Source organism: Heterodontus francisci, unplaced genomic scaffold, assembly GCF_036365525.1.
Source record: "Heterodontus francisci isolate sHetFra1 unplaced genomic scaffold, sHetFra1.hap1 HAP1_SCAFFOLD_570, whole genome shotgun sequence".
Taxonomy (NCBI): Eukaryota; Metazoa; Chordata; class Chondrichthyes; order Heterodontiformes; family Heterodontidae; genus Heterodontus; species Heterodontus francisci.
The window spans coordinates 816,653-842,457 of NW_027141150.1; the positions used below are offsets into that span (position 1 = coordinate 816,653).

The 25,805-nt window shown below is 57.2% G+C and overlaps 2 protein-coding genes across 3 annotated transcripts in view; both read right to left on the bottom strand.

The window, feature by feature from the left end:
- Positions 1–12,654, bottom strand: part of LOC137362297 (complement factor B-like) — an 86,509-nt gene extending 73,855 nt beyond the window's left edge. For both annotated transcript variants that reach the window (XM_068026701.1, XM_068026700.1), the window contains exons 1-7: positions 12,563–12,654; positions 9,218–9,421; positions 8,617–8,802; positions 7,935–8,108; positions 1,367–1,447; positions 1,027–1,121; positions 275–398 (exon numbers count right to left, since the gene is read on the bottom strand). In XM_068026701.1, coding sequence (XP_067882802.1) covers positions 275–398; positions 1,027–1,121; positions 1,367–1,447; positions 7,935–8,108; positions 8,617–8,802; positions 9,218–9,421; positions 12,563–12,617 — 919 coding nt within the window. In that variant the 5' untranslated portion in view covers positions 12,618–12,654. The remainder of the gene's footprint in view (positions 1–274; positions 399–1,026; positions 1,122–1,366; positions 1,448–7,934; positions 8,109–8,616; positions 8,803–9,217; positions 9,422–12,562) is intronic.
- A 1,115-nt stretch (positions 12,655–13,769) lies between these two features.
- Positions 13,770–25,805, bottom strand: part of gjz1 (gap junction protein zeta 1) — a 39,627-nt gene continuing 27,591 nt past the window's right edge. The window contains exon 2 of the mRNA XM_068026715.1: positions 13,770–15,273. Coding sequence (XP_067882816.1) covers positions 14,608–15,273 — 666 coding nt within the window. The 3' untranslated portion in view covers positions 13,770–14,607. The remainder of the gene's footprint in view (positions 15,274–25,805) is intronic.

The following is a 25,805-nucleotide window of genomic DNA, read 5'->3' on the forward strand; positions in this document are numbered from 1 at the left end:
AGACAGAGAGAGAGAGACAGCCAGAGAGACGGAGAGAAAGGGAGAGATAGATAAAGAGAGAAAGGGATAGACAGAGATAGAAAAAGGGAGTGACAGAGAGACAGAAAGAGACACAGAGAGAGACAGAAAGAGAGAGACAGAAAGAGAGAGACAGAAAGAGAGAGACAGAGAGAGAGACAGAGAGAGAGAGACAGAGAGAGAGAGAGACAGAGAGAGAGAGAGACAGAGAGAGAGAGAGAGACACACACACAAAGAGAGAGAGTATCGTTCTTACCCTGGTAGATTAGTTTCGTGAAGAAGCCCATGTAGACAGCACTCTCAGAGAACTTCTTATGGTAAAAAACCCTTGATGCGAAACACAGCACAAAAAATGTCACCTTTCCCGATATTTTTCTGACCTGTGGCGACAAAGGAGAGGCTGGGATCAGGGAGCCTGGTGAGGGGCTGCACAATCTCTCCAAACATGAAGCAGGGGCGCATGGGGGGCCAACAACAAAAGGGGGGGGGGGAAATCAGCAGTTCACCAGACCAAGGCCTAGACACAGATCAGGAAAGGCCGAGGCTCCATTCCCGGCCTAGTGTGGAGTTAGCCAATCTCACACCCGGTGTGGGACACCCAGAGCAGGAAAACGGGCCCAGGCTCCATTCCCGGCCTGGTGTGGAGTTAGCCAATCTCACACCCGGTGTGGGACACCCAGAGCAGGAAAACGGGCCCAGGCTCCATTCCCGGCCTGGTGCGGAGTTAGCCAATCTCACACCCGGTGTGGGACACCCAGAGCAGGAAAAAGGGCCCAGCCTCCATCCCGGCCTAGTGCGGAGTTAGGTTCAGGTCGCTGGGGTTGCTCTCCTTAGAGGAGAGCAGGTTTAGAGGAAATTTAATCGGGGCATTCGGAATCAGACAGAGTTTTGATGGAGTAAATAGGGAGAAACTGTTTCCAGTTGGGGGGAGGGTGGGGAACCAGAGGCCCCCCAAGGTAGCAGGGTTAATTAGGGAGGGAGGGGTTGAAATTTCATGAAACCTTGTACCTTCTGACTAAATGTAGTGACAAATTTCAGCATCTTCTGAAAATTCTCCTTTCCAACACTCCCAGAAGCATCGAGAACAAAGTATAGATGGGTACCTTGGGAGGGGGGGGAAACCAGAAAAGGAGATTTTAAAGAGGGAATCTCGCCATCAGGGACCCCTTTTAAAATGGGTACTTTCTCCCACCCTCTCTCTCTCCCTCCCTCCAGCCCCGCCTGCTTGACGGGATCCATCTTGGCAACATAGGAACACTCGTGTTGACCTGCCAAGCCGGGGGACTGTGATACAGGACGTACAGGCACCGGATTGGGCGGGGGGAGGACTCATTCGTGACGCACTTACCCTCCTTTGCATGTCCGATGATCTCCTCTGATAGAGTCAGTTTCTCCGCGACAAACTTTGGTTCATCATACGAGAATCGATCTACAAGAAGGAAAGAGAAAAGAAATCGGCCAATTCTACAAAAGGGGGATTGCAGGAATGGAGAGACCTGGGGGAGGGGACAGTGCAGAGGGAGCTTTACCCTGTATCTAACCCCCATACTGTACCTGTCCTGGGAGTGTTTGATGGGGGACAGTACAGAGGGAGCTTTACCCTGTATCTAACCCCCATACTGTACCTGTCCTGGGAGTGTTTGATGGGGGACAGTACAGAGGGAGCTTTACCCTGTATCTAACCCCCATACTGTACCTGTCCTGGGAGTGTTTGATGGGGACAGTGCAGAGGGAGCTTTACCCTGTATCTAACCCCCATACTGTACCTGTCCTGGGAGTGTTTGATGAGGACAGTGTAGAGGGAGCTTTACTCTGTATCTAACCCCCGTACTGTACCTGTCCTGGGAGTGTTTGATGGGGACAGTGTAGAGGGAGCTTTACTCTGTATCTAACCCCCGTACTGTACCTGTCCTGGGAGTGTTTGATGGGGGACAGTGCAGAGGGAGCTTTACTCTGTATCTAACCCCTGCACTGTACCTGTCCTGGGAGTGTTTGATGAGGACAGTGTAGAGGGAGCTTTACTCTGTATCTAACCCTCGTACTGTACCTGTCCTGGGAGTGTTTGATGGGGACAGTGTAGAGGGAGCTTTACTCTGTATCTAACCCCGTTTTTTTTTTATTATGGTGACCTTTATACCCCAGGCCCCTTTTATATTTTCATGTTGAGGGGGCCTTTATTCCTCAGGACCCCTTTAGATACATATTTACATTTTTTTTAAAAATAACTTTATTTAAAACCAGATAGATCAACAAAAACTCAAATTAAAATGCCATTCTCGGCGTCGACGATGCACTCCAGTCCCTGCGGTGCCCACCGGTCGCGGAAGGCCTCAAGCGTACCGACGGACACCGCATGCTCCTTCTCCAGGGACACCCGGGCGCGAACGTTACCGCGGAAGAGGGGCAGGCAATCGGGGAGGACGGACCCCCCGACGGCCCGCAGCCTGGACCTGTGAATTGCCACCTTGGCCAGGCCCAGGAGCAGACCGACGAGGAGATCCTCCTCCCGGCCCAAGCCCCTCCGCACCGGGTGCCCAAAGATCAGGAGCGTGGGACTGAAGTGCAGCCAGAATTTGAGGAGCATCCCCTTCAGATACTCGAAGAGGGGCTGCAACTTCGCACACTCCGTATAAATGTGGAACACGGACTTGTCCAGGCCGCAGAAAGTACAGGTGGCCTGGGAGTCCGTGAACCTACTTAAAAGCCTATTGCACGGGACTGCTCTGTGCAGCACCCTCCACCCCAGGTCCCCGATGTAAAGGGGGAAGACTCCCGCGTAGAGAGACCTCCATCGGGGTTTCCCCTCGCCGCCAGATGGCAACGCGGACCGCCAGGGCGTGTCCGGCCGGCTGACGAGGGCGAGGAAGCGGAGAGTGTGCAGGAGCAGCCCGTACAGGAAGCCCCTCCGCTCCGATTGGAATGGCACAGAGGGCATTTCCGAGAGGCGGCTCGGGTTGTGCGGGACCGGCTCCCGAGGAGGGTTTCGGGGCCTGGGTCCGATGAGCAGTTCCGGCCGAGCGGGGGTCAGCTCGGCCGGGAGCTCCCCGCACTCCCGAGCCCCCTCGCAACCCACAGTGAGGGGCGTCCCGGGGGTTTCGGCTACTCCTCCAGCCGCCGGAACGTCCCCGGAGTCGGCCGCCCGGACAGCCGAGGCGCTCTCCCCCACCGGCGGAGCGCCCTGACTGGAGGCGATCATGTTCCAGACTCGGAATAGATCCCGGTAAAAGACAGGCAACTCCCTCAGAGAGGCGCGGCTAACGGACTCCACCGGGAGCTGCATGTCGTCTTGAAGGCAGTGACACTGGCGGAAAAAATACGTCGCCAGCGCACACCATCTGGGAGGACGCTCGATGTACAGGTGTCTCTGCAGGGTCCAAAGGCGGAGAGTCGCAGCCTGGGTGCGGACGCACACCAGCGACTGACCGCCCTCCTCGATCGGGAGACTCAGGACCGCGGCAGAGACCCAGTGTTTCCTCTTGCCCCAGAAGAAATCGACGAGTTTCTTCTGGATCTTGGTGGCAAATACAGGGGGCGGGGCCAAAGTGACCAACCGGTACCACAACATGGAGGCCACCAGTTGGTTTATGACCAGCGCTCGGCCCCTGTAGGAAAGCACTCGGAGCAGTCCTGTCCAGCGCCCCAGCCGAGCGGTGACTTTCGCCTCCAACTCCTGCCAGTTTGCTGGCCAGGCTTCCTCAGCGGGGCTAAGGTGGACTCCCAGATAGAGGAGGTGCATGGTGCTCCACGCAAAAGGTGTCATCTCCTCCGGCAGGGAGTCCAACCACCATTGACCCACCAGGAGACCGGAACATTTCTCCCAATTGATCCTCGCGGAGGACGCGGCAGAAAAGGTCTGCTGGCAGTCGCGCATCCTCCGCAAGTCAACGGGATCTGTGATTGCGAGGAACACGTCGTCGGCCTAAGCCGAGAGGATGACCCGCATGGCCGGCTCGTGCAGAGCCAATCCCGTCAACCTTCTGCGAAGCAGGCACAGGAAGGGCTCCACGCAGATGGTATACAATTGGCCGGACATGGGGCACCCCTGATGCACTCCTCTCCCAAAGCGAAGGGGCGCCGTCAAGGACCCGTTAACTTTGACTAGACACTCTGTGGCGGCGTATCAAAGTCGGACCCGGGCCGCATTTTGTGGCCCAAGTCCGAAAGCACGCAGAGTCCCGAAAAGGTTAAATGAATATTTTTCGTCAGTATTGACAGTAGAGAAAGAAAATGTTGTCGAGGAGATTACTGAGATACAGGCTACGAGGCTAGATGAGATCGAGGTTCACAAGGAAGAGGTGTTAGCAATTTTGGAAAGTGTGAAAATAGATAAGTCCCCTGGGCCAGATGGGATTTATCCTAGGATTCTCTGGGAAGCTAGGGAGGAGATTGCAGAGCCTTTGTCCTTGATCTTTATGTCATCATTGTCGACAGGAGTAGTGCTGGAAGACTGGAGGATAGCAAATGTTGTCCCCTTGTTCAAGAAGGGGAGTAGAGACAGCCCTGGTAATTATAGACCTGTGAGCCTTACTTCGGTTGTGGGTAAAATGTTGGAAAAGGTTATAAGAGACAGGATTTATAATCATCTTGAAAAGAATAAGTTCATTAGCGATAGTCAGCACGGTTTTGTGAAAGGTAGGTCGTGCCTCACAAACCTTATTGAGTTTTTTGAGAAGGTAACCAAACAGGTGGATGAGGGTAAAGCCGTGGAAGTGGTGTATATGGATTTCAGTAAGGTGTTTGATAAGGTTCCCCACGGTAGGCTATTGCAGAAAATACGGAAGTATGGGGTTGAAGGTGATTTAGAGCTTTGGATCAGAAATTGGCTAGCTGAAAGAAGACAGAGGGTGGTGGTTGATGGCAAATGTTCATCCTGGAGTTTAGTTACTAGTGGTGTACCGCAAGGATCTGTTTTGGGGCCACTGCTGTTTGTCATTTTTATAAATGACCTGGAAGAAGGTGGAGAAGGGTGGGTTAGTAAATTTGCGGATGACACGAAGGTCGGTGGAGTTGTGGATAGTGCCGAAGGATGCTGTAGGTTACAGAGGGACATAGATAGGCTGCAGAGCTGGGCTGAGAGATGGCAAATGGAGTTTAATGCGGAAAAGTGTGAGGTGATTCACTTTGGAAGGAGTAACAGGAATGCAGAGTACTGGGCTAATGGGAAGATTCTTGGTAGTGTAGATGAGCAGAGAGATCTTGGTGTCCAGGTACATAAATCCCTGAAAGTTGCCACCCAGGTTAATAGGGCTGTTAAGAAGGCATATGGTGTGTTAGCTTTTATTAGTAGGGGGGTCGAGTTTCGGAGCCACGAGGTCATGCTGCAGCTGTACAAAACTCTGGTGAGACCGCACCTGGAGTATTGCGTGCAGTTCTGGTCACCGCATTATAGGAAGGATGTGGAAGCTTTGGAAAGGGTGCAGAGGAGATTTACTAGGATGTTGCCTGGTATGGAGGGAAGGTCTTACGAGGAAAGGCTGAGGGACTTGAGGTTGTTTTCGTTGGAGAGAAGGAGGAGGAGAGGTGACTTAATAGAGACATATAAGATAATCAGAGGGTTAGATAGGGTGGATAGTGAGAGTCTTTTTCCTCGGATGATGATGGCAAACACGAGGGGACATAGCTTTAAGTTGAGGGGTGATAGATATCGGACAGATGTCAGAGGTAGTTTCTTTACTCAGAGAGTAGTAGGGGCGTGGAACGCCCTGCCTGCAACAGTAGTAGACTCGCCAACTTTAAGGGCATTTAAGTGGTCATTGGATAGACATATGGATGAAAATGGAATAGTGTAGGTCAGATGGTTTCACAGGTCGGCGCAACATCGAGGGCCGAAGGGCCTGTACTGCGCTGTAATGTTCTAATTCTAATTCTAATTCTAAAAAAAAAGGTAATCGTGATCCACCCTGTCGAACGCCTTCTCCTGATCGAGGGAGAGAAAGGCGACCGACTGACCAGTCCTCTGGGAAAGATGGATCAGGTCCCGGACCAGGTGGATGTTGTCCTGGATGGACCGGCCCGGGACCGTGTAGGACTGGTCGGGGTGGATCATGTGGGCCAGCACGGAGCCCAGGCAGGTAGACATAGCCCGGGCAGAGATCTTCTAATCCGTGCTGAGGAGGGAGACCGGACGCCAGTTTTTAAGCAGGCGGAGATCGCCCCTCTTCGGCAGCAGGACGATGACCGCCCTGCGCCACGAGAGGGGCATCTCCCCGGTCGCCAGGCTTTCCCCCAGGACCCGCGTGTAATCGTCCCCCAGAACGCCCTGAGGAACTCCACGGTCAACCCATCCAGCCCTGGGGATTTGCCCCTTGACAGCTTGTGGAGGGCGCCAGTCAGCTCCGCCAACGAGAGCAGAGCCTCCAGTCATTCGGCGCCCTCCGGGCTGACCTGCGGCAGGTCCTCCCACAAAACTCTGCGCGCATCCTCGCTGGACGGATCCGGAGAGAACAACGCACTGTAATAAGTACGGACCAGGAGGCCCATTCCCTCCGGATCCGTGATGGAGGATCCGTCGTCGGCCAGCAGCTCGACGAGCTGCTTACGGACCCCCCGCCATTTTTCCAGCGAGTAGAAGAAGGGTGAGGCGCGGTCCAAATCTTCCAGGATCTGGATCCGCGACCTCACGTACGCACCTCGGGACCCTATGAGCTGCAGGTCCCTCAGCGCGCCATTCTTTTCTTTGTACGCCTGCCACAGGGCCGGGTCTACGACGGTATGACCGAGGCGGGACTCCAAGTCGAGCACCTTCTTCTCAAGGCGCCCGATCTCGGCTTCCCGCCTCTTGGTCGACCCCTTCGCGTACTCCTGACAGAAGATGCGGATGTGAGTCTTCCCCACATCCCACCATAGCCTCAAGGAGGGGAAGCCCCCCTGCTTCCTTCTCCAGTCGGCCCAGAATTGACAGAACGAGTCCCGAAATCGCTCGTCCTCCAGCAGCCGGTTGTTAAAGTGCCAGTACGCGGACCCCGCCCGCGTGTTGAGCGGAGTGAACTCCGCCCACACCAGATGGTGGTCCGAGCACGGCACCAGCCGCATGGAGGCCGCCGAGACACGGGAGACGTACGCCTGCGAAATGTAGAGGCGGTCGATTTGGGACCCTCCTCCTCCAGACCTCCACGTGAAGGCACTGGAGTCGGGATGGAGATTCCGCCAGACGTCCACCAAGTTAAGGGAGCTGATCAGTCCCCTCAACTTCTCCACCGACGCTTGGCCGCGCTGGGGACCGGAGCGATCCCCCACCTCGAGGGTGCAGTTAAAATCCCCCCCCGAGGATGATGCACTCGCCGCTATCGATGGAGCTCAAGAGAGCGGACACTTCTTCAAAGAAGCGCGCTTGCAACGCGCCGGGCCTGGGCGCGTACACGTTCACAAAGTGGAGCGGCACGCTACCCAGGCGAACGGCGAGGTGGAGCAAGCGGCCCGGCACTAGCTCCTTGACCCCCAAGATCTCCGTCTGAAAAGTCGGGGCCAACAAGATAGCCACCCCACTAGAAATAGGGGTGAGGTGACTCATGTAGACCCCACCCTACCACTCCAGGAGCCAGGTGGCTTCGTCTCCCGGAACGGTGTGGGTTTCCTGCAGAAAGCTCACCGCGTATCTCCCTTCCCTGAGGACTGAGAGATTGTGAAATCTGCGGTGAGCCCCTCTGCTGTCGTTGATGTTGAGGCTGGCTATGGTTATCTTCATGTCAAAGGTACTTAAAACCCGTCACCAACAGCTCACTGTGAAGAGGGAGTGGAAGTGCACCTGGCCCTCCACTCCCCCAGCAACCCATTGAGGAACACATTAAAACGGCACCTCTCAACCAGTTTCACGCCCGCGCGCTTGCCCGCTTTCTTAAGGGCGGCACTGACGGACGGTATGATCAGTGCCAGATTTGACCAACGGCGTGGAGGGAAATTTAACTAGATGGCCTCACTTTCACAGGTGCCTTCTGTTCCGTGCCATCTCCCTGTCGACTGGCAGTGGCGTGACTTCGATCCCTTGAGGACGAGCCCGGTGAAGCAGATGTAAGTGACAACGTCGCCCTCGTCAAATCTGTCTCCTCGTCTGCTGCCTCCGAGGGGAATGCCGGGGTCCGGACAGAAGGATTCTGGAAGGCAAAGTAGAACTTATCCCACTGTCTGCTTGGCCGGATGGGGATCAGCCCAGTCCATACTCGGCCAAGGATGCAGCCTGGTCCTTTCCTGTTGCGTTTGCCCCACACCGGTTGTGAGATGGGCTAATTCCGCACCTGGCCGGGAATGGACCCTGGGCTTTTCTTGCTGTGTGTGTGGAGGGAGGGCTCAGTCCCACACTGGGTGTGAGATTGGCCAACTCCGCAATAGAACGGGAATGGAGCCTGGGCCTTTCCTGCTGTGTGTGCGGGGGGCTCAGTCCCACACCGGGTGTGAGATGTTCTAACTCCGCACTAGGCCGGGAATGGAGCCTGGGCCTTTCTTGCTGTGTGTGTGGAGGGGGGGGCTCAGTCCCACACAGGGTGTGAGAGTGGCTAACTCCGCACTAGGCCAGGAATGGAGCCTGGGCCTTTTCTCTGCTGAGTTTGGGGGAGTTGGGGGAAGGGTGTGTGTCCAGTACCACGTGTCGGGCCCTCCACTCACCTCCATCGTCGCACACCGTGGTCCTCCCACTCCAGCGGCCGTTCGGGAGGCAGGTCCTGCTCTTGGAGCCAAACAGGCTGAATCCTTGGTTGCACTCGAACTCGATGGTCTCGTTGACGGCATAGCGGATCTGCCGGGGGTGGAAGAAGCCGTTTGCCAGGTAGGTGGGCCCCACACAGGTGTAGGCTGTGGGGAGAGATTTGGAACTCAGGTCTCCTCCTACTTTAGGTTTATCGTGTGGCCAACCCAGACCGGAGGGCATAGGGCCTGGTGACGCGATGGGGGGGGGGAAGCGGGGCCTGGTGACGGGGTGGGGGGGGGGGGGGCGGAAATGGGGCCTAGTGATGGGGGGGAAAACGGGGCCTGGTGACGGGGGGGTGAAACGGGGCCTGGAGACAGCGGGTGGGGGGTGGAAATGGCGCCTGGTGATGCGGTGGGGGGGGGGGGAAAACGGGGCCTGGTGACGGGGGTGGTGGAAACGGGGGGCCTAGTGGCGGGACTTGGTATGAGTTAGGATAACCGCAGGTTTATGGAGGGTAAATAAAGGCAATGTGACCCCCTCCCCCTCCCCCAGCGTGTGACACATGATGTCGTCACTTACGAAGACACTTTGGGCTCCTCGCGTGCTCCCCGTAGATATTCCGTAAGGGGCTCCACTCTCCACTCCTCGTGCACACCCTCCAGCTGACCGGGTAGGCCCGTTTCCCTTCTGGACAGAGGTACCTGAGCACACTGCCCACACTCAGCTGCCCAGGGTACTGAACGTTACCTCCCACTATCCTCTCGCTGCTGTTACACACCATCTCTGTAAACAACAATCATCACAACACAGGACACTCGCACACATTCCCATCTCCCCATCCCCGTCTCTCCCCCCCGCCAACTCTCCCTCCATCCGTCTCTCCCTCCCCGCCTCTCCCCCCCGCCAACTCTACCTCCACCCATCTCTCCCTCCCCGTCTCTCCCCCCCCGCCGACTCTACCTCCACCCGTCTCTCCCCCCCCTGCCAACTCTACCTCCACCCGACTCTCCCTCCCCCCAACTGTCCCTGTTGTGCTGGGCTCCCACTTGCCAAAAATGAGGCATATTAATTTCGCCATATGGATATTAAATTTAAAAGCATTGCTGGGAGAGGAGGCCTCACGGGCTGCCAGCTGTGGGTGGAGGACATTTGCATAACAATAGGGACAAGAGAGTTTCCTTCCCTTATCCTAAAATGGATTTTGATCACCAGGCAATGTGTGTAAGAGGAGCATTCCAGAGACTGCGAAGGTGATACAATCCACAAACTGGTTCGACCAGCTGGTTACATGACCAACTGGCTGGTCCAGATATTTTTGGAACTCAGAGTGCCTGTTTGCTCCCGGACTGAAAAGACCTCTCCTGGCTGGCTCGCCACAGCCTCTCCTGTCTGCTCCCATCTCTTTCTCACGGAACTCCAAAACCCAGCAAAGACACATGAACCCCAAGAGAGAAAAGTCTCCGACAGCGAACAAGGTTTAAGAGAAACACTGGGCCCCAACGAAAAACAAGATCCGCCGACAATCAAGGACTCTACAGTAAGCTCGAAGTTCCATAACTTATTCAGAGATTGCCTCAAACTGTTCCACTATATTTCTTCTGCTCTTTTCTGTCTCTACCTGCATGTGTATCGCCTACGCATGCTAGCATAGGCGCGTCTTGTATCCGTAGGTGTTAACTGAATTAGAGTTTAAGTTTAATAAATTTCGATCTTTCTTCTTTAAACCTAAGAAAGCTTGTTTGTGCTGGTTTCTTTGCCTTATAATTGGAAAGTGGTGAACAAAGATTCACCAAGGGGGAACTAAAAAAAAAACATGGTGCGTTTAAAATTAAACCCTGTTACGGTAAGACCAGGTGAAGCTGAGAGGGAACCCTAGACCCCTTTCTCAACTGGTCGTAATGGAAATTTGGGAGCTGGATTTTACCCACAAACAAATGAAGAAAATGGAAGTGAGAAGTCAAATTTGTTCCCGGTCAAAAAAAAGAGTAAGATTTCAGTGCAGGTTTTCTTGTGGTCGTGTGTGATTGAATGCTAACACGTCTGCAACTGAAGCCAGTCGCTCTGCCAAGTCAGGTTAAAAGCACTGTCGGTGGAGGAGTTGGGAAAAACGGCAGAGCTGAGTGGGATCACTGTACATGGCATGGCGAGTGAGTCTGAATTCCTAAGGTTAGTGGCCAACCATTTTTCCCTGAATCTGACGAAGACAGAGTTAGAAGTTGACCCAGACAGGGTATTGTTGGCAAAGATCCAGTTGGAACCGAGGAAACTTGAATTAGAAGACGGGGAAAGAGAAAGACAGGAAAAGGAGAAAGAGAAAGCCTTCCAGAAGGAATGTGAAGAAAAAGAGAGGAGAGAGAGAAAGGAAGGCAGGAGAAGGAACAAGGGAAGTAATTCTGTTAGAGGAATTTGAACACTCTCTCCCACTCTCCATAAAGACCCATGTGGAGGAGCAGCGGTTTCAGAGAGCCCGGCAAGCAGCCGTTCTGGCTGATGAGTTTGCTTTAATTTATAAGTCGGGTTCCCGGGGGAAAAACTTTCCTAGTCACCCCCACAAATCCGAAAAGGACAAAGGGCGGGAAGGTGATAGGAACTTGTTACGACCAGGAGGCAAAAAGGTATCGAGGGGTCCTGTACTGTCTTCACCTGGTCTTATTATAAAAGGGTTTAATTTTTAACACACTGTGTTTTGAGCTGCCCCTTGGTGAATCCTTGTTCACCGCTTTTCAATTATGAACATAAACAGGCTTTCTTAAGTTTAAAGAAAAGTGACATTTATTATAACCTATCTCATGTGGCAACTCCTGCAGTACTCCACCACATCTCTGTGGAGTCTTGGCCAGTCAAACTGCTGTCTTTTGCGGGCTTTGATCTTTCGTATACCAGCAGGTACAGCCACTGTCGTCTCGTGGGACCTTAATATTGCCGCATGTGTCAGGTTGAGGGGAAACCTACAGTGTAACCTGCACCCCCTAAGTCCTGCACTGGTGTTCGGTGGACCCTCCAGCAGAGGGCTGGTGAACTGTAAGGGACCCCCGCCAAGTCCAAAAGGGGAGTTGGCAGGCACACGGCAGGCAAAGGTTCAGAAAGAGAACGGGAAAAAGTGACGAAGCGGGCAGGTTAAAGGAAGTCCGGGAGGAATCCCGGATGGAAACCTTTACTGCCCGGTTAGCCAACCCCGAAAACTGTGAAAAGTTAGACCCCCCCACATCCTCCCATGTAAATGCAGACACTAGAAGCACCCCACCAGAGTTGCTAACAGCATTTACAGGAACCTGCAGAGACAAAGAGGGACCTCTTGGGGGGGGGGGGGGACGACAAAACCGTGAGGATGATACCTCACCCAGTCGAAGTGCCACAAGGGAGTGCAGTGGAGTCTGCACAAATACCTGCAGGCAGGAATATCCCAGAGAACAAAGGGGAGATTAGCAAAGAATCCTCCCCCCCCCCCCCAGTCAGGAAAAGTAAAAAGAGAACCACCCATCCCCCAACAGTCAAGAGTTTTTGCAGGAGCCAGCAACGCACTGAAAGAGAGTTCTAGAAAGAACGGTGCGTTTAAAATTAAACTCAGTTGGGGTAAGACCAGGTGAAGGCTGAGAGGGAGCCCTAGACCCCTTTCTCACCTGCTCGTAACTCCCTCCTGTCTTTCTCTCTGTCTCCCTCTCTCTCTAACTCAATCTCTCTCTCCCTTTCCCATTCCGGCTACCTGGGGTAGAGGAAGGAGGGAGAGAGACTGAGGGATCAGAGATGGAGGAGGGGAGAGAGACAGAGCTCTCCGAGTGTTGCGTAGCTCAAAACTGATCTGAAAGCCTTTCAGGGTGAGACAGTTCGGGGGGGTGGGGGCCCTCCCTGGAATGAAGCGTTGGTGGCTCCCTCCCACCCCTCCTTCCGCACCTGCTCTTCCCCCTCCACACTCCTCCGTCTTACCTGAGAGCACAGCGTGGGTGAGGACTAAGTCCAGGAGCAGCAGAAAGGCCTCCATTGCGTTGGTACACAATCATGACAATGTGGACAGAAAGTCACATGGGGGAAAGATTTGAGCAAGCACGGCCCTTGGCAACCATCCCAGAGGCCTTGTTCAAACACACATCGCAGTTCAATGGCTTTTCCCAGCATCGGAACTGGAATGTTGTAACCGTTTCTGATCAATCCCTCAGCAGATTCCGTTGTGGGGGTGGGGGCTGCCGGTCGGGGGGTTTATCTGGAGTCAGGCTACATGTTGACTGAATGTCAGACAGGCCCAAGGCCCCTCAACGGCCTTCTCCTCGTGCACCAGCCTTTCGTAACCCCAATGGCTCCGGGATTTCCCACTCGGTGACAGTGACGGACATTCCCGAGCCTACAAGGCGGGGCCGGCAACAGGGAGAGAGCAGGAAAGGTCCGGGCTCCGTTCCCGGCCTAGTGCCGAGTTAGCCGTTCTCACACCCGGTGCGGGACTGAGATGCCTCCCCCACAACCTCCCCACCCACCTCCGCCCCACACACACACACAGCAGGAAAGGCCCAGGCTCCATTCCCGGCCTAGTGCCGAGTTAGCCCATCACACACCCAGGGCCGGACTGAGATGACTCCCCCCCACAACCTCCCCACCCACCCCCGCCCCCCCCGCCACACACAACACACAAAGCAGCCCACTTGATGGGCACCCCATCTACAAACATTCACTCCCTCCACCACCGACGCACAGAGACAGCAGTGTGTACCATCTACAAGATGCACTGCAGCAACACACCAAGGCTCCTTTGACAGCACCGCCCAAACCCGCGACCTCTACCAACGAGAAGGACAAAAGCAGCAGATACATGGGAACACCACCACCTGCAAGTTCCCCTCCAAGTCACACACCATCCTGACTTGTAACTATATCGGCCGTTCCTTCACTGTCGCTGGGTCAGAATCCTGGAACTCCCTTCCTCACCGCACTGTGGGTGTACCTACCCCACATGGACTGCAGCGGTTCAAGAAGGCAGCTCACCACCACCTTCTCAAGGGGCAATAAGGGATGGGCAACAAATGCTGGCCTGGCCAGCGATGCCCACCTCCTCCGAATGAATTTAAAAAAATACCCCTCTACCTTACCTTCATAGATCTTATTAAGGTGTTCAATAGCGACAGCAGAGCTGGGCTCTACAAGATTTTGGGAAACCAAAATTTATTAGTTTGAGGCAAAAACACATGGACTACAATGATGGGTTAGGCACAATCAAATCTTTACAATGTCTCCCCACGTTAGACATAGCAGTTGGCGGGGATTAATTGTTCCACAATAGATATTAATCGCTAACCATAAACTTGCATTAGCAGCGGAGAAGGTTCAAAATATGCAGTTTTATTGTTCCCCTCATGTTAATATGATTGGCACGATTCTGCCAGACTGCTTGAAAAAGCCCAGGCTCCATTCCCGGCCTAGTGCGGAGTTAGCCGATCGCAAATCCGGTGTGGGGCTGAGCCTCCACACACACACACACACACACGGAAAGGCTCAGGCTCCATTCCCGGCCTAGTGCGGAGTTAGCCAATCTCACACCCGGTGTGGGGCTGAGCCTCCCCACACATGGAGCAGGAAAGGCCCAGGCTCTATTCCCGGCCTAGTGGAGAGTTAGCCGATTGCACATCCAGTGTGGGACTGAGTTCCCCTCCTCCACACACACACACAGCAGGAAAGGCCCAGGCTCCATTCCTGGCCTAGTGCGGAGTCAGACGATCTCATATCCGGGCGTGAGTGGAATGGGGGTGGAGGGGGGAGGGGTCGCGAGATAGAACACCCCCAGCTTATATCTTCGAAGCCTGATTGGCTGCCAATGTTGGCCTTGGGGCCTGTTGGGAGCTGCCAACCAATGGTGCGAGCAACAGCGTTAAGGAAAGGGTTAACAGTGATGACGGGGGGTAGCGAAGAGATGGGGGGGGGAGGGGAGCACGGCACTGGGGCCTCAGGGGGGAGGGGGGTGGCGGCGCGGGAGAGCGTACCAGTGCTCACATCTGGTGCCACCTCTCGGCGAGGCAGGCGGTGACGACGTAGGCCAGGCCCACCAGGATGTTGAGGCCCGAGGCGAAGGCCAGCACGACGAGGGCGGCCAGCTTCTCACTGCGGGCGTAGAGCATGCAATCCACTGTCTGGGAGCAGGCTGAGGAGACGCACAGGACGGAGACGGGCGCCACCTGGGGCAGCTGGGCGCGGGACAAGACCCAGAGGAAGGCCCCCTCGATGGCGGCCAAGGCCAGGGCGCAGGACACTGCCACCCAGGCCCTCCAGCAGCTCCCTTTGGGCCTCTTGGCTGCTTGGGCGAGGGTGGGGCCGGGGGGCGGCCCCTCGGGGGGAGCTCCCTTGGCCGTTCGGACGCGGGGGGAGAGCTGGTAGAGGCAGAGGATGGGCAGCACGGCCAGCACGTAGCTGAAGTCCCAGAACACGTCCATGGGGAAGCGAAAGTGGGCGTTGAAGCATTCAGCCCAGCAGTAGGGGGTCAAGGTCCCGTTGCAGATGTAGTCGGCGCGCAGGGTGGACCAGGGCCGATCGGCCACGAAGAGGGCCACCAGGCGCACGCCCATCAGCCCGTACCACAGGGTCATGCCCTGGCGGCCCGTCAGCGTCCCCATGGCGATGGAGGCCAGTCGGCTGAATCCAGCGATGTAGGCGGCCATCTGCAAGAGGAGCAAAAAAAAAAACGGAAGCAAACAAATCACGGCACTGAGTCCCACACCCACAACCACACCCAATCCCACACAGAGGGGAAAAGCAGAGTTTCTGTCCCTGGTGCCTTCAGAGAAGGACAGGGAATGGGGGGTGGAGGGGGGGAAAAGAGGTCACGGGATATCAGGGGACCCCCGAAATGAAATTCCCAAATCTCTTGCAATCCCAGCCTCCGAATCGTGGCCTGCCATTTTATGAACAGGACTCAATTAATAAAACAGTCTCGGAGCTTGTTATTTGGTTGTTTAAAAAAAAAGTCATGAAACAGACTACTAATGGTTAAAACCTCGCTATTATAAACTAACAATTCATTTAATATCATGAATGAACACTTAGCTTCAGTGCAACCCTTTTTTGGAGTTAGGGTAAAGTGGGAATACTTCGGAAATAGGGCACAGAAGGGACACGATGTCAAGGGAAAGGGATTCTGGGATTTTGCGTCAAGTTTTTAAAGTTTTAAGAATGCAATTGTTAGCACGAAGGGGCGTTACCCTGGTAAATCCGAAATGTCAGTGAAAGGCAAAGAATGATCCTCAGCTAGTGGGGAAAGGGAAAGATGATTGGGAAGGGAAGGGAAGGGTTAATCGGAAAGCAGTCAGGATAAAAGAGGTCTCGTCTCTGTGTTCGTGTTCAGCAGAGATCCTTCGAATAACAAGAGGCGAGATAGAGAAAGAAAGAGACAGACGGAGGTGAAAAGACCCAGTCATATAACCACTCCACTCCCGTACCCCTCCAGACCAGAAGTCTAGTAAAAATAACCGATACACCCAACCATGAGAGTGCCAAGCTTTGTGCTTATAGAAAGAACACTTTCATTTTGGCCGAAACCATGCGATTGAGGGCACAGAAAGTCGCCAGTTTCCTGTTCGAATTCTAAAAGGAGAGTTCCTCCTCGGCTCTTAAAGGGGCCTCGCCCAACGGAGACGTCACTTCCCAGTTTCCAATCGGGTCGGCAGTCGTACTGACACCTCACTGTGCTCCCGTGAGATAATCCTCCCTCGATTCCCGTCCCCAGTATCACTAAAAAGGCCGGCATTCCGAATTGCCCCGATATATCGAATCGCAAAATAATGTGGCACAGAGTGAGTCCGTTCGGCCCGTCCGCCGGTGCTGCTCCCCTGGTCGAGTTATCAAATTAATCTCACTCCCCCTGCTCCTTCCTCATATCCCTGGAACTGAGGGAATGCCGAACTGTCGGAGGGTCAGTACTGAGGGAGCTCGGCACAGTCGGAGGGTCAGTAATGAGGGAGTGCCGCACTGTCGGAGGGTCAGTACTGAGGGAGTGCCGCACTGTCGGAGGGTCAGTACTGAGGGAGTGCCAGTACTGAGGGAGTGCCAGTACTGAGGGAGTGCCGTGATGTTGGAGAGTCAGTACTGAGGGAGTGCCGCACTGTTGGAGGGTCAGTACTGAGGGAGTGCCGCACTGTCGGAGGGTCGATACTGAGGGAGCGCAGCACTGGCGGAGGGTCAGTACTGAGGGAGCGCAGCACTGACGGAGGGTCAGTACTGAGGGAGTGCCGCATAGTCGGAGGGTCAGTACTGAGGGAGCGCAGCACTGTCGTAGGGTCAGTACTGAGGGAGGGCCGCACTGTCGGAGGGTCAGTACTGAGGGGGCGCCGAATTGTCGGAGGGTCAGTACTGAGGGAGAGACGCATTGTCGGAGGGTCAGTACTGAGGGAGCTCCGCACTGTCGGAGGGTCAGTACTGAAGGAGCTCCGCACTGTCGGAGGGTCAGTACTGAGGGAGAGCCGCACAGACGGAGGGTGAGTACTGAGGGAGTGTCGCACTGTCGGAAGGTCAGTAATGAGGGAGAGCCGCACTGTCAGAGGGTCAGTACTGAGGGAGTGCCGCACTGTCAGAGGGTCAGTACTGAGGGAGCGCCGAACTGTCGGAGCGTCAGTACTGAGGAAGTGCCGCACTGTCAGAGGGTCAGTACTGAGGGAGTGCCGCACTGTCAGAGGGTCAGTACTGAGGGAGTTCCGCACTGACGGAGGGTCAGTAATAAGGAAGTGCCACACTTACGAAGGGTCAGTACTGAGGGAGCAACACACTGTCAGAGGGTCAGTACTGAGGGAGCGCCGCACTTCCGGAGGTTTCAGTACAGAGGGTTTGCCGCACTGTCGGAGGGTCTGTACTGAGGGAATGCCGCACTGTCGGAGGGTCAGTACTGAGGGAGCGACGCACTGTCGGAGAGTCAGTACTGAGGGAGCGCCGCACTGTCGGAGGGTCAGTACTGAGGGAGCGACGCACTGTCGGAGGGTCAGAACTGAGGGAGTGCCGCACTGGTGGAGGGTCAGTACTGAGGGAGTACCGCACTGTCGGAGGGTCAGAACTGAGGGAGTGCAGCACTGTTGGAGGGTCAGTCATGAGGGAGTGCCGCACTGTCGGAGGGTCAGTACTGAGGGAGCTCTGCACAGTCGGAGGGTCAGTACTGAGGGAGCGCCGCACTGTCTGAGGGTCAGTACTGAGGGAGTGCCGCACTGTCGGAGGGTCAGTACTGAGGGAGCGCCGCACGTCCGGAGGTTTCAGTACTGAGGGAGCGCCACACTGTCGGTGGGTCAGTACTGAGGGAGCGCCGCACTGTCGGAGGATCAGTACTGAGGGAGCGCCGCACTGTCGGAGGGTCAGTACTGAGGGAGTGCCGCACTGTCGGAGGGTCAGCACTGAGGGAGAGCCGCACAGTCGGAGGGTCAGCACTGAGGGAGAGCCGCACAGTCGGAGGGTCAGTACTGAGGGAGCGCCGCACTGTCGGAGGGTCAGTACTGAGGGAGTGCCGCACTGTCGGAGGGTCAGCACTGAGGGAGAGCCGCACAGTCGGAGGGTCAGTACTGAGGGAGAGCCGCACAGTCGGAGGGTCAGTACTGAGGAAGAGCCGCATTGTCGGAGGGTCAGTACTGAGGGAGAGCCGCAATGTCGGAGGGTCAGTACTGAGGGAGTGCCGCACTGTCGGAGGGTCAGTACTGAGGGAGAGCCCCACTGACGGAGGGTCAATACTGAGGGAGAGACGCAAGTCGGAGGGTCAGTACTGAGGGAGTGCCGCACTGTCTGAGGGTCAGTACTGAGGGAGAGCTGCACTGTCGGAGGGTCAGTACTGAGGGAGAGCCGCACTGTCGGAGGGTCAGTACTGAGGGAGAGCCGCACTGTCGGAGGGTCAGTACTGAGGGAGTGCCGCACTGTCGGAGGGTCAGTACTGAGGGAGCGCCGCACTGTCGGAGGGTCAGTACTGAGGGAATGCCGCACTGTCGGAGGGTCAGCACTGAAGGAATGCCGCACTGTCGGAGGGTCAGTACTGAGGGAACGCCGCACTGTCGGAGAGTCAGTACTGAGGGAGCAACGCACTGTCGGAGAGTCAGTACTGAGGGAGTGCCGCACTGTCGGAGGGTCAGAAGCGAGGGAGTGCAGCACTGTTGGAGGGTCAGTACTGAGGGAGTGCCGCACTGTCGGAGGGTCAGTACTGAGGGAGTGCCTCACTGTTGGAGGGTCAGACATGAGGGAGTGCCGCACTGTCGGAGGGTCAGTACTGAGGGAGCTCAGCACAGTCGGAGGGTCAGTACTGAGGGAGAGCCTCACTGACGGAGGGACAGTACTGAGGGAGTGCCGCACTGTCGGAGGGTCAGTACTGAGGGAGTGCCCCACTGACGGAGGGTCAGTACTGAGGGAGAGACGCAAGTCGGAGAGTCAGTACTGAGGGAGCGCCGCACTGTCGGAGGGTCTGTAATGAGGGAGCACCGTACTGTTGGAGGGTCAGTACTGAGGGAGTGCCGCACTGTCGGAGGGTCGGTACTGAGGGAGCGCAGCACTGACGGAGGGTCAGTACTGAGGGAGCGCAGCACTGACGAAGGGTCAGTACTGAGGGAGTGCCGCATAGTCGGAGGGTCAGTACTGAGGGAGCGCAGCACTGTCGTAGGGTCAGTACTGAGGGAGCGCCGCACTGTCGGAGGGTCAGTACTGAGGGGGCGCCGAATTGTCGGAGGGTCAGTACTGAGGGAGAGACGCATTGTCGGAGGGTCAGTACTGAGGGAGCTCCGCACTGTCGGAGGGTCAGTACTGAAGGAGCTCCGCACTGTCGGAGGGTCAGTCCTGAGGGAGTGCCGCACTGTCGGAGGGTCAGTACTGAGGGAGAGCCGCACAGACGGAGGGTCAGTACTGAGGGAGTGCCGCACTGTCGTAGGGTCAGTACCAAGGGTGCTCCGCACTTTCGGAGGGTCAGTACTGAAGGACCGCCGCACTGTCGGAGGGTCAGTACTGAGGGAGTGCCGTAATCTCAGAGGGTCAGTACTGAGGAAGCTTCGCACTGTCGGAGGGTCAGTACTGAGGGAGAGCCGCACTGACGGAGGGTCAATACTGAGGGAGAGACGCAATGTCGGAGGGTCAGAACTGAGGGAGTGCCGCAATGTCGGAGGGTCAGTACTGAGGGAGTGCCGCACTGTCGGAGGGTCAGTACTGAGGGAGTGCCGTAATCTCAGAGGGTCAGTACTGAGGAAGCTCCGCACTGTCGGAGGGTCAGTACTGAGGGAGAGCCGCACTGACGGAGGGTCAAGACTGAGGGAGAGACGCAATGTCAGAGGGTCAGTACTGAGGGAGTGCCGCACTGTCGGAGGGTCAGTACTGAGGGAGTGCCGCACTGTCGGAGGGTCAGTACTGAGGGAGAGCCGCACTGTCTGAGGGTCAGTACTGCGGGAGAGCCGCACTGTCGGAGGGTCAGTACTGAGGGAGAGCCGCACTGTCGTAGTGTCAGTACTGAGGGAGCTCTGCACAGTCGGAGGGTCAGTACTGAGGGAGAGCCGCACAGTCGGAGGGTCAGTACTGAGGGAGCTCTGCACAGTCGGAGGGTCAGTACTGAGGGAGAGCCGCACAGTCGGAGGGTCAGTACTGAGGAAGAGCCGCATTGTCGGAGGGTCAGCACTGAGGGAGAGCCGCACAGTCGGAGGGTCAGTACTGAGGGAGAGCCGAAAAGTCGGAGGGTCAGTACTGAGGGAGTGCCGCACTGTCGGAGGGTCAGTACTGCGGGAGAGCCGCACTGTCGGAGGGTCATTACTGAGCGAGAGCCACACTGTTGGAGGGTCAGTACTGAGGGAGAGCCACACTGTCGCAGGGTCAGTACTGAGGGAGAGCCGCACTGTCGGAGGGTCATTACTGAGCGAGAGCCACACTGTTGGAGGGTCAGTACTGAGGGAGAGCCACACTGTCGCAGGGTCAGTACTGAGGGAGAGCCGCACTGTCGGAGGGTCAGTACTGAGGGAGCTCCGCACCGTCGGAGGGTCAGTACTGAGGGAGTACCGTACTGTCGGAGGGTCAGTACTGAGGGAGCTCCGCACTGTCGGAGGGTCAGTACTGAGGGAGCGCCGCACTGTCGGAGGGTCAGTACTGAGTGAGTGCCGCACTGTCGGATGGTCAGTACTGAGGGAGCGCCGGACTGTCGGAGGGTCAGTACTGAGGGAGCGCCGCACTGTCGGAGGGTCAGTACTGAGGGAGAGACGCACGTCCGGAGGTTTCAGTCCTGAGGGAGTGCCGCACTGTCGGAGGGTCAGTCCTGAGGGAGTGCCGCACTGTCGGAGGGTCAGTACAGAGGGAGAGGCGCACTGTCGGAGGGTCAGTACTGAGGGAGGGCCGCACTGTCGGAGGGTCAGTACTGAGGGAGAGGCGCACTGTCGGAGGGTCAGTACTGAGGGAGTACCGTACTGTCGGAGGGTCAGTACTGAGGGAGGGCCGCACTGTCGGAGGGTCAGTACTGAGGGAGCTCCGCGCTGTCGGAGGGTCAGTACTGAGGGAGCGCCGCACTTCCGGAGGTTTCAGTCCTGAGGGAGTGCCGCACTGTCGGAGGGTCAGTACAGAGGGAGAGGCGCACTGTCGGAGGGTCAGTACTGAGGGAGTACCGTACTGTCGGAGGATCAGTACTGAGGGAGCGCCGCACTGTCGGAGGGTCAGTACTGAGGGAGCGCCGCACTGTCGGAGGGTCAGTACTGAGGGAGAGACGCACTGTCGGAGGGTCAGTACTGAGGGAGTACCGTACTGTCGGAGGATCAGTACTGAGGGAGCGCCGCACTGTCGGAGGGTCAGTACTGAGGGAGAGACGCACTGTCGGAGGGTCAGTACTGAGGGAGTACCGTACTGTCGGAGGATCAGTACTGAGGGAGCGCCGCACTGTCGGAGGGTCAGTACTGAGGGAGCGCCGCACTCTCGGAGGGTCAGTACTGAGGGAGCGTCGCACTCTCGGAGGGTCAGTACTGAGGGAGCGTCGCACTCTCGGAGGGTCAGTACTGAGTGAGTGCAGCACTGTCGGAGGGACAGTACTGAGGGAGCGCCGCACTGTCGGAGGGTCAGTACTGAGAGAGCGCCGCACTGTCGGAGGGTCAGTACTGAGGGAGCGCCGCACTGTCGGAGGGTCAGTACTGAGGGAGAGACGCACTGTCGGAGGGTCAGTACTGAGGGAGAGCTGCACTGTCGGAGGGTCAGTACTGAGGGAGAGCCGCACTGTCGGAGGGTCAGTACTGAGGGAGCTCCGCACTGTCGGAGGGTCAGTACTGAGGGAGTACCGTACTATCGGAGGGTCAGTACTGAGGGAGAGCCCCACTGACGGAGGGTCAATACTGAGGGAGAGACGCAAGTCGGAGGGACAGTACTGAGGGAGTGCCGCACTTTCTGAGGGTCAGTACTGAGGGAGAGCCGTACTGTCGGAGGGTCAGTACTGAGGGAGAGCCGCACTGCCGGAGGGTCAGTACTGAGCGAGAGCCGCACTGTCGGAGGGTCAGTACTGAGGGAGAGCCGTACTGTCGGAGGGTCAGTACTGAGGGAGAGCCGCACTGCCGGAGGGTCAGTACTGAGCGAGAGCCGCACTGTCGGAGGGTCAGTACTGAGGGAGCGCCGCACTGTCGGAGGGTCAGTACTGAGGGAGTGCCGCACTGTCGGAGGGTCAGGACTGAGGGAGTGCCGCACTGTCGGAGGGTCAGTACTGAGGGAGCTCTGCACAGTCGGAGGGTCAGTACTGAGGGAGCTCCTCACAGTCGGCGGTTCAGTACTGAGGGAGCGCCGCAGTGACAGAGGGTCAGTACTGAGGGAGCTCGGCACTCTCAGAGGGTCAGTCCTCATGGAGTGCCGCACTTCCGGAGGTTTCAGTCCTGAGGGAGTGCCGCACTGTCGGAGGGTCAGTACAGAGGGAGAGGCGCACTGTCGGAGGGTCAGTACTGAGGGAGTACCGTACTGTCGGAGGGTCAGTACTGAGGGAGTGCCGCACTGTCGGAGGGTCAGTACTGAGGGAGAGCCGCTCTGTCGTTGGGTCAGTACCGAGGGTGCTCCGCACGTTCGGAGGGTCAGTACTGAGGGAGCGCCGTAATCTCAGAGGGTCAGCACTGAGGAAGCTCCGCACTGTCGGAGGGTCAGTACTGAGGGAGAGCCGCACTGACTGAGGGTCAATATTGAGGGAGAGACGCAATGTCGGAGGGTCAGTACTGAAGGAGAGGCGCACTGTCGGAGGGTCAGTACTGAGGGAGTGCCGCACTGTGGGAGGGTCAGTACTGAGGAAGCTCCGCACTGTGGGAGGGTCAGTACTGAGGGAGCGCCGCACTGTGGGAGGGTCAGTACTGAGGGAGCGCCGCACTGTCGGAGGGTCAGTACTGAGAGAGCGCCGCACTGTCGGAGGGTCAGTACTGAGGTAGTGCTGCACTGTGGGAGGGTCAGTACTGAGGGAGTGCCGCACTGTCGGAGGTTCAGTACTGAGGGAGAGACGCACTGTCAGAGGGTCAGTACTGAGGTAGTGCCGTACTGTCGGAGGGTCAGTACTGAGGGAGTGCCGCACTGTCGTAGGGTCAGTACTGTGGCAGAGCCGCACAGTCTGAGGTTCAGTACTGAGGGAGTGCCGCACTGTCGGTGGGTCAGTACTGAGGGAGCTCTGCACAGTCGGAGGGTCAGTACAGAGGGAGTGCCGCACTGTCTGAGGGTCAGTACTGCGGGAGAGCCGCACTGTCGGAGGGTCAGTCCTGAGGGAGTGCCGTAATCTCAGAGGGTCAGCACTGAGGAAGCTCCGCACTGTCGGAGGGTCAGTACTGAGGGAGAGCCGCACTGACTGAGGGTCAATATTGAGGGAGAGACGCAATGTCGGAGGGTCAGTACTGAAGGAGTGCCGCACTGTCTGAGGGTCAGTACTGAGGGAGAGGCGCACTGTCAGAGGGTCAGTACTGATGGAGAGCCGCACTGTCGGAGGGTCAGTACTGAGGGAGAGCTGCACTGTCGGAGGGTCAGTACTGAGGGAGTGGCGCACTGTCGGAGGGTCAGTAATGAGGGAGCTCTGCACAGTTGGAGGGTCAGTACAGAGGGAGCTCCGCGCTGTCGGAGGTTCAGTACTGAGGCAGAGCCGCACTGACGGATGGTCAGCACTGAGGGAGCTCCGCACTCTCAGAGGGTCAGTACTGAGGAAGCTCCGCACTGTGGGAGGGTCAGTACTGAGGAAGCTCCGCACTGTCAGAGGGTCAGTACTGGGGGAGCGCCGCACTGTCGGAGGGTCAGTACTGAGGAAGCTCCGCACTGTGGGAGGGTCAGTACTGAGGGAGCGCCGCACTGTCGGAGGGTCAGTACTGAGGAAGCTCCGCACTGTGGGAGGGTCAGTACTGAGGAAGCTCCGCACTGTGGGAGGGTCAGTACTGAGGGAGTGCCGCGTTGTCGGAGGGTCAGTACTGAGGGAGCGCCGCACTGTCGGAGGGTCAGTACTGAGAGAGCGCCGCACTGTCGGAGGGTCAGTACTGAGGTAGTGCTGCACTGTGGGAGGGTCAGTACTGAGGGAGTGCCGCACTGTCGGAGGGTCAGTACTGAGGCAGAGCCGCACAGTTGGAGGTTCAGTACTGAGGGAGAGACGCACTGTCAGAGGGTCAGTACTGAGGTAGTGCCGTACTGTCGGAGGGTCAGTACTGAGGGAGTGCCGCACTGTCGTAGGGTCAGTACTGTGGCAGAGCCGCACAGTCTGAGGTTCAGTACTGAGGGAGTGCCGCTCTGTCGGTGGGTCAGTACTGAGGGAGCTCCGCACAGTCGGAGGGTCAGTACAGAGGGAGTGCCGCACTGTCTGAGGGTCAGTACTGCGGGAGAGCCGCACTGTCGGAGGGTTAGTACTGAGGGAGAGCCGCACTGTCGGAGGGTTAGTACTGAGGGAGAGCCGCACTGTCGGAGGGTTAGTACTGAGGGAGAGCCGCACTGTCGGAGGGTTAGTACTGAGGGAGTGCCGCACTTTCTGAGGGTCAGTACTGAGGGAGAGCCGTACTGTCTGAGGGTTAGTACTGAGGGAGAGCCGCACTGTCGGAGGGTTAGTACTGAGGGAGAGCCGCACTGTCGGAGGGTTAGTACTGAGGGAGAGCCGCACTGTCGGAGGGTTAGTACTGAGGGAGTGCCGCACTTTCTGAGGGTCAGTACTGAGGGAGAGCCGTACTGTCGGAGGGTCAGTACTGAGGGAGAGCCGCAATGTCGGAGGGTCAGTACTGAGCGAGAGCCGCACTGTCGGAGGGTCAGTGCTGAGGGAGAGCTGCACTGTCGGAGGGTCAGCACTGAGGGAGAGCCGCACTGTCGGAGGGTCAGTGCTGAGGGAGAGCTGCACTGTCGGAGGGTCAGTACTGAGGGAGAGCCGCACTGTCGGAGGTTTCAGTACTGAGGGAGCGCCGCACTGTCGGAGGGTCAGCACTGAGGGAGAGCCGCACTGTCGGAGGGTCAGTGCTGAGGGAGAGCTGCACTGTCGGAGGGTCAGTACTGAGGGAGAGCCGCACTGTCGGAGGGTCAGTACTGAGGGAGAGCCGCACTGTCGGAGGGTCAGTACTGAGGGAGTGCCGCACTGTCGGAGGGTCAGTACTGAGGGAGAGCCCCACTGATGGAGGGTCAATACTGAGGGGGCGCCGAATTGTCGGAGGGTCAGTACTGAGGGAGTGCCTCACTGTTGGAGGGTCAGACATGAGGGAGTGCCGCACTGTCGGAGGGTCAGTACTGAGGGAGTGCCTCACTGTTGGAGGGTCAGACATGAGGGAGTGCCGCACTGTCGGAGGGTCAGTACTGAGGGAGCTCAGCACAGTCGGAGGGTCAGTACTGAGGGAGAGCCTCACTGACGGAGGGACAGTACTGAGGGAGTGCCGCACTGTCGGAGGGTCAGTACTGAGGGAGTGCCCCACTGACGGAGGGTCAGTACTGAGGGAGAGACGCAAGTCGGAGAGTCAGTACTGAGGGAGTGCCACACTGTCGGAGGGTCAGTACTGAGGGAGCGCCGCACTGTCGGAGGGTCTGTAATGAGGGAGCACCGTACTGTTGGAGGGTCAGTACTGAGGGAGTGCCGCACTGTCGGAGGGTCGGTACTGAGGGAGCGCAGCACTGACGGAGGGTCAGTACTGAGGGAGCGCAGCACTGACGAAGGGTCAGTACTGAGGGAGTGCCGCATAGTCGGAGGGTCAGTACTGAGGGAGCGCAGCACTGTCGTAGGGTCAGTACTGAGGGAGCGCCGCACTGTCGGAGGGTCAGT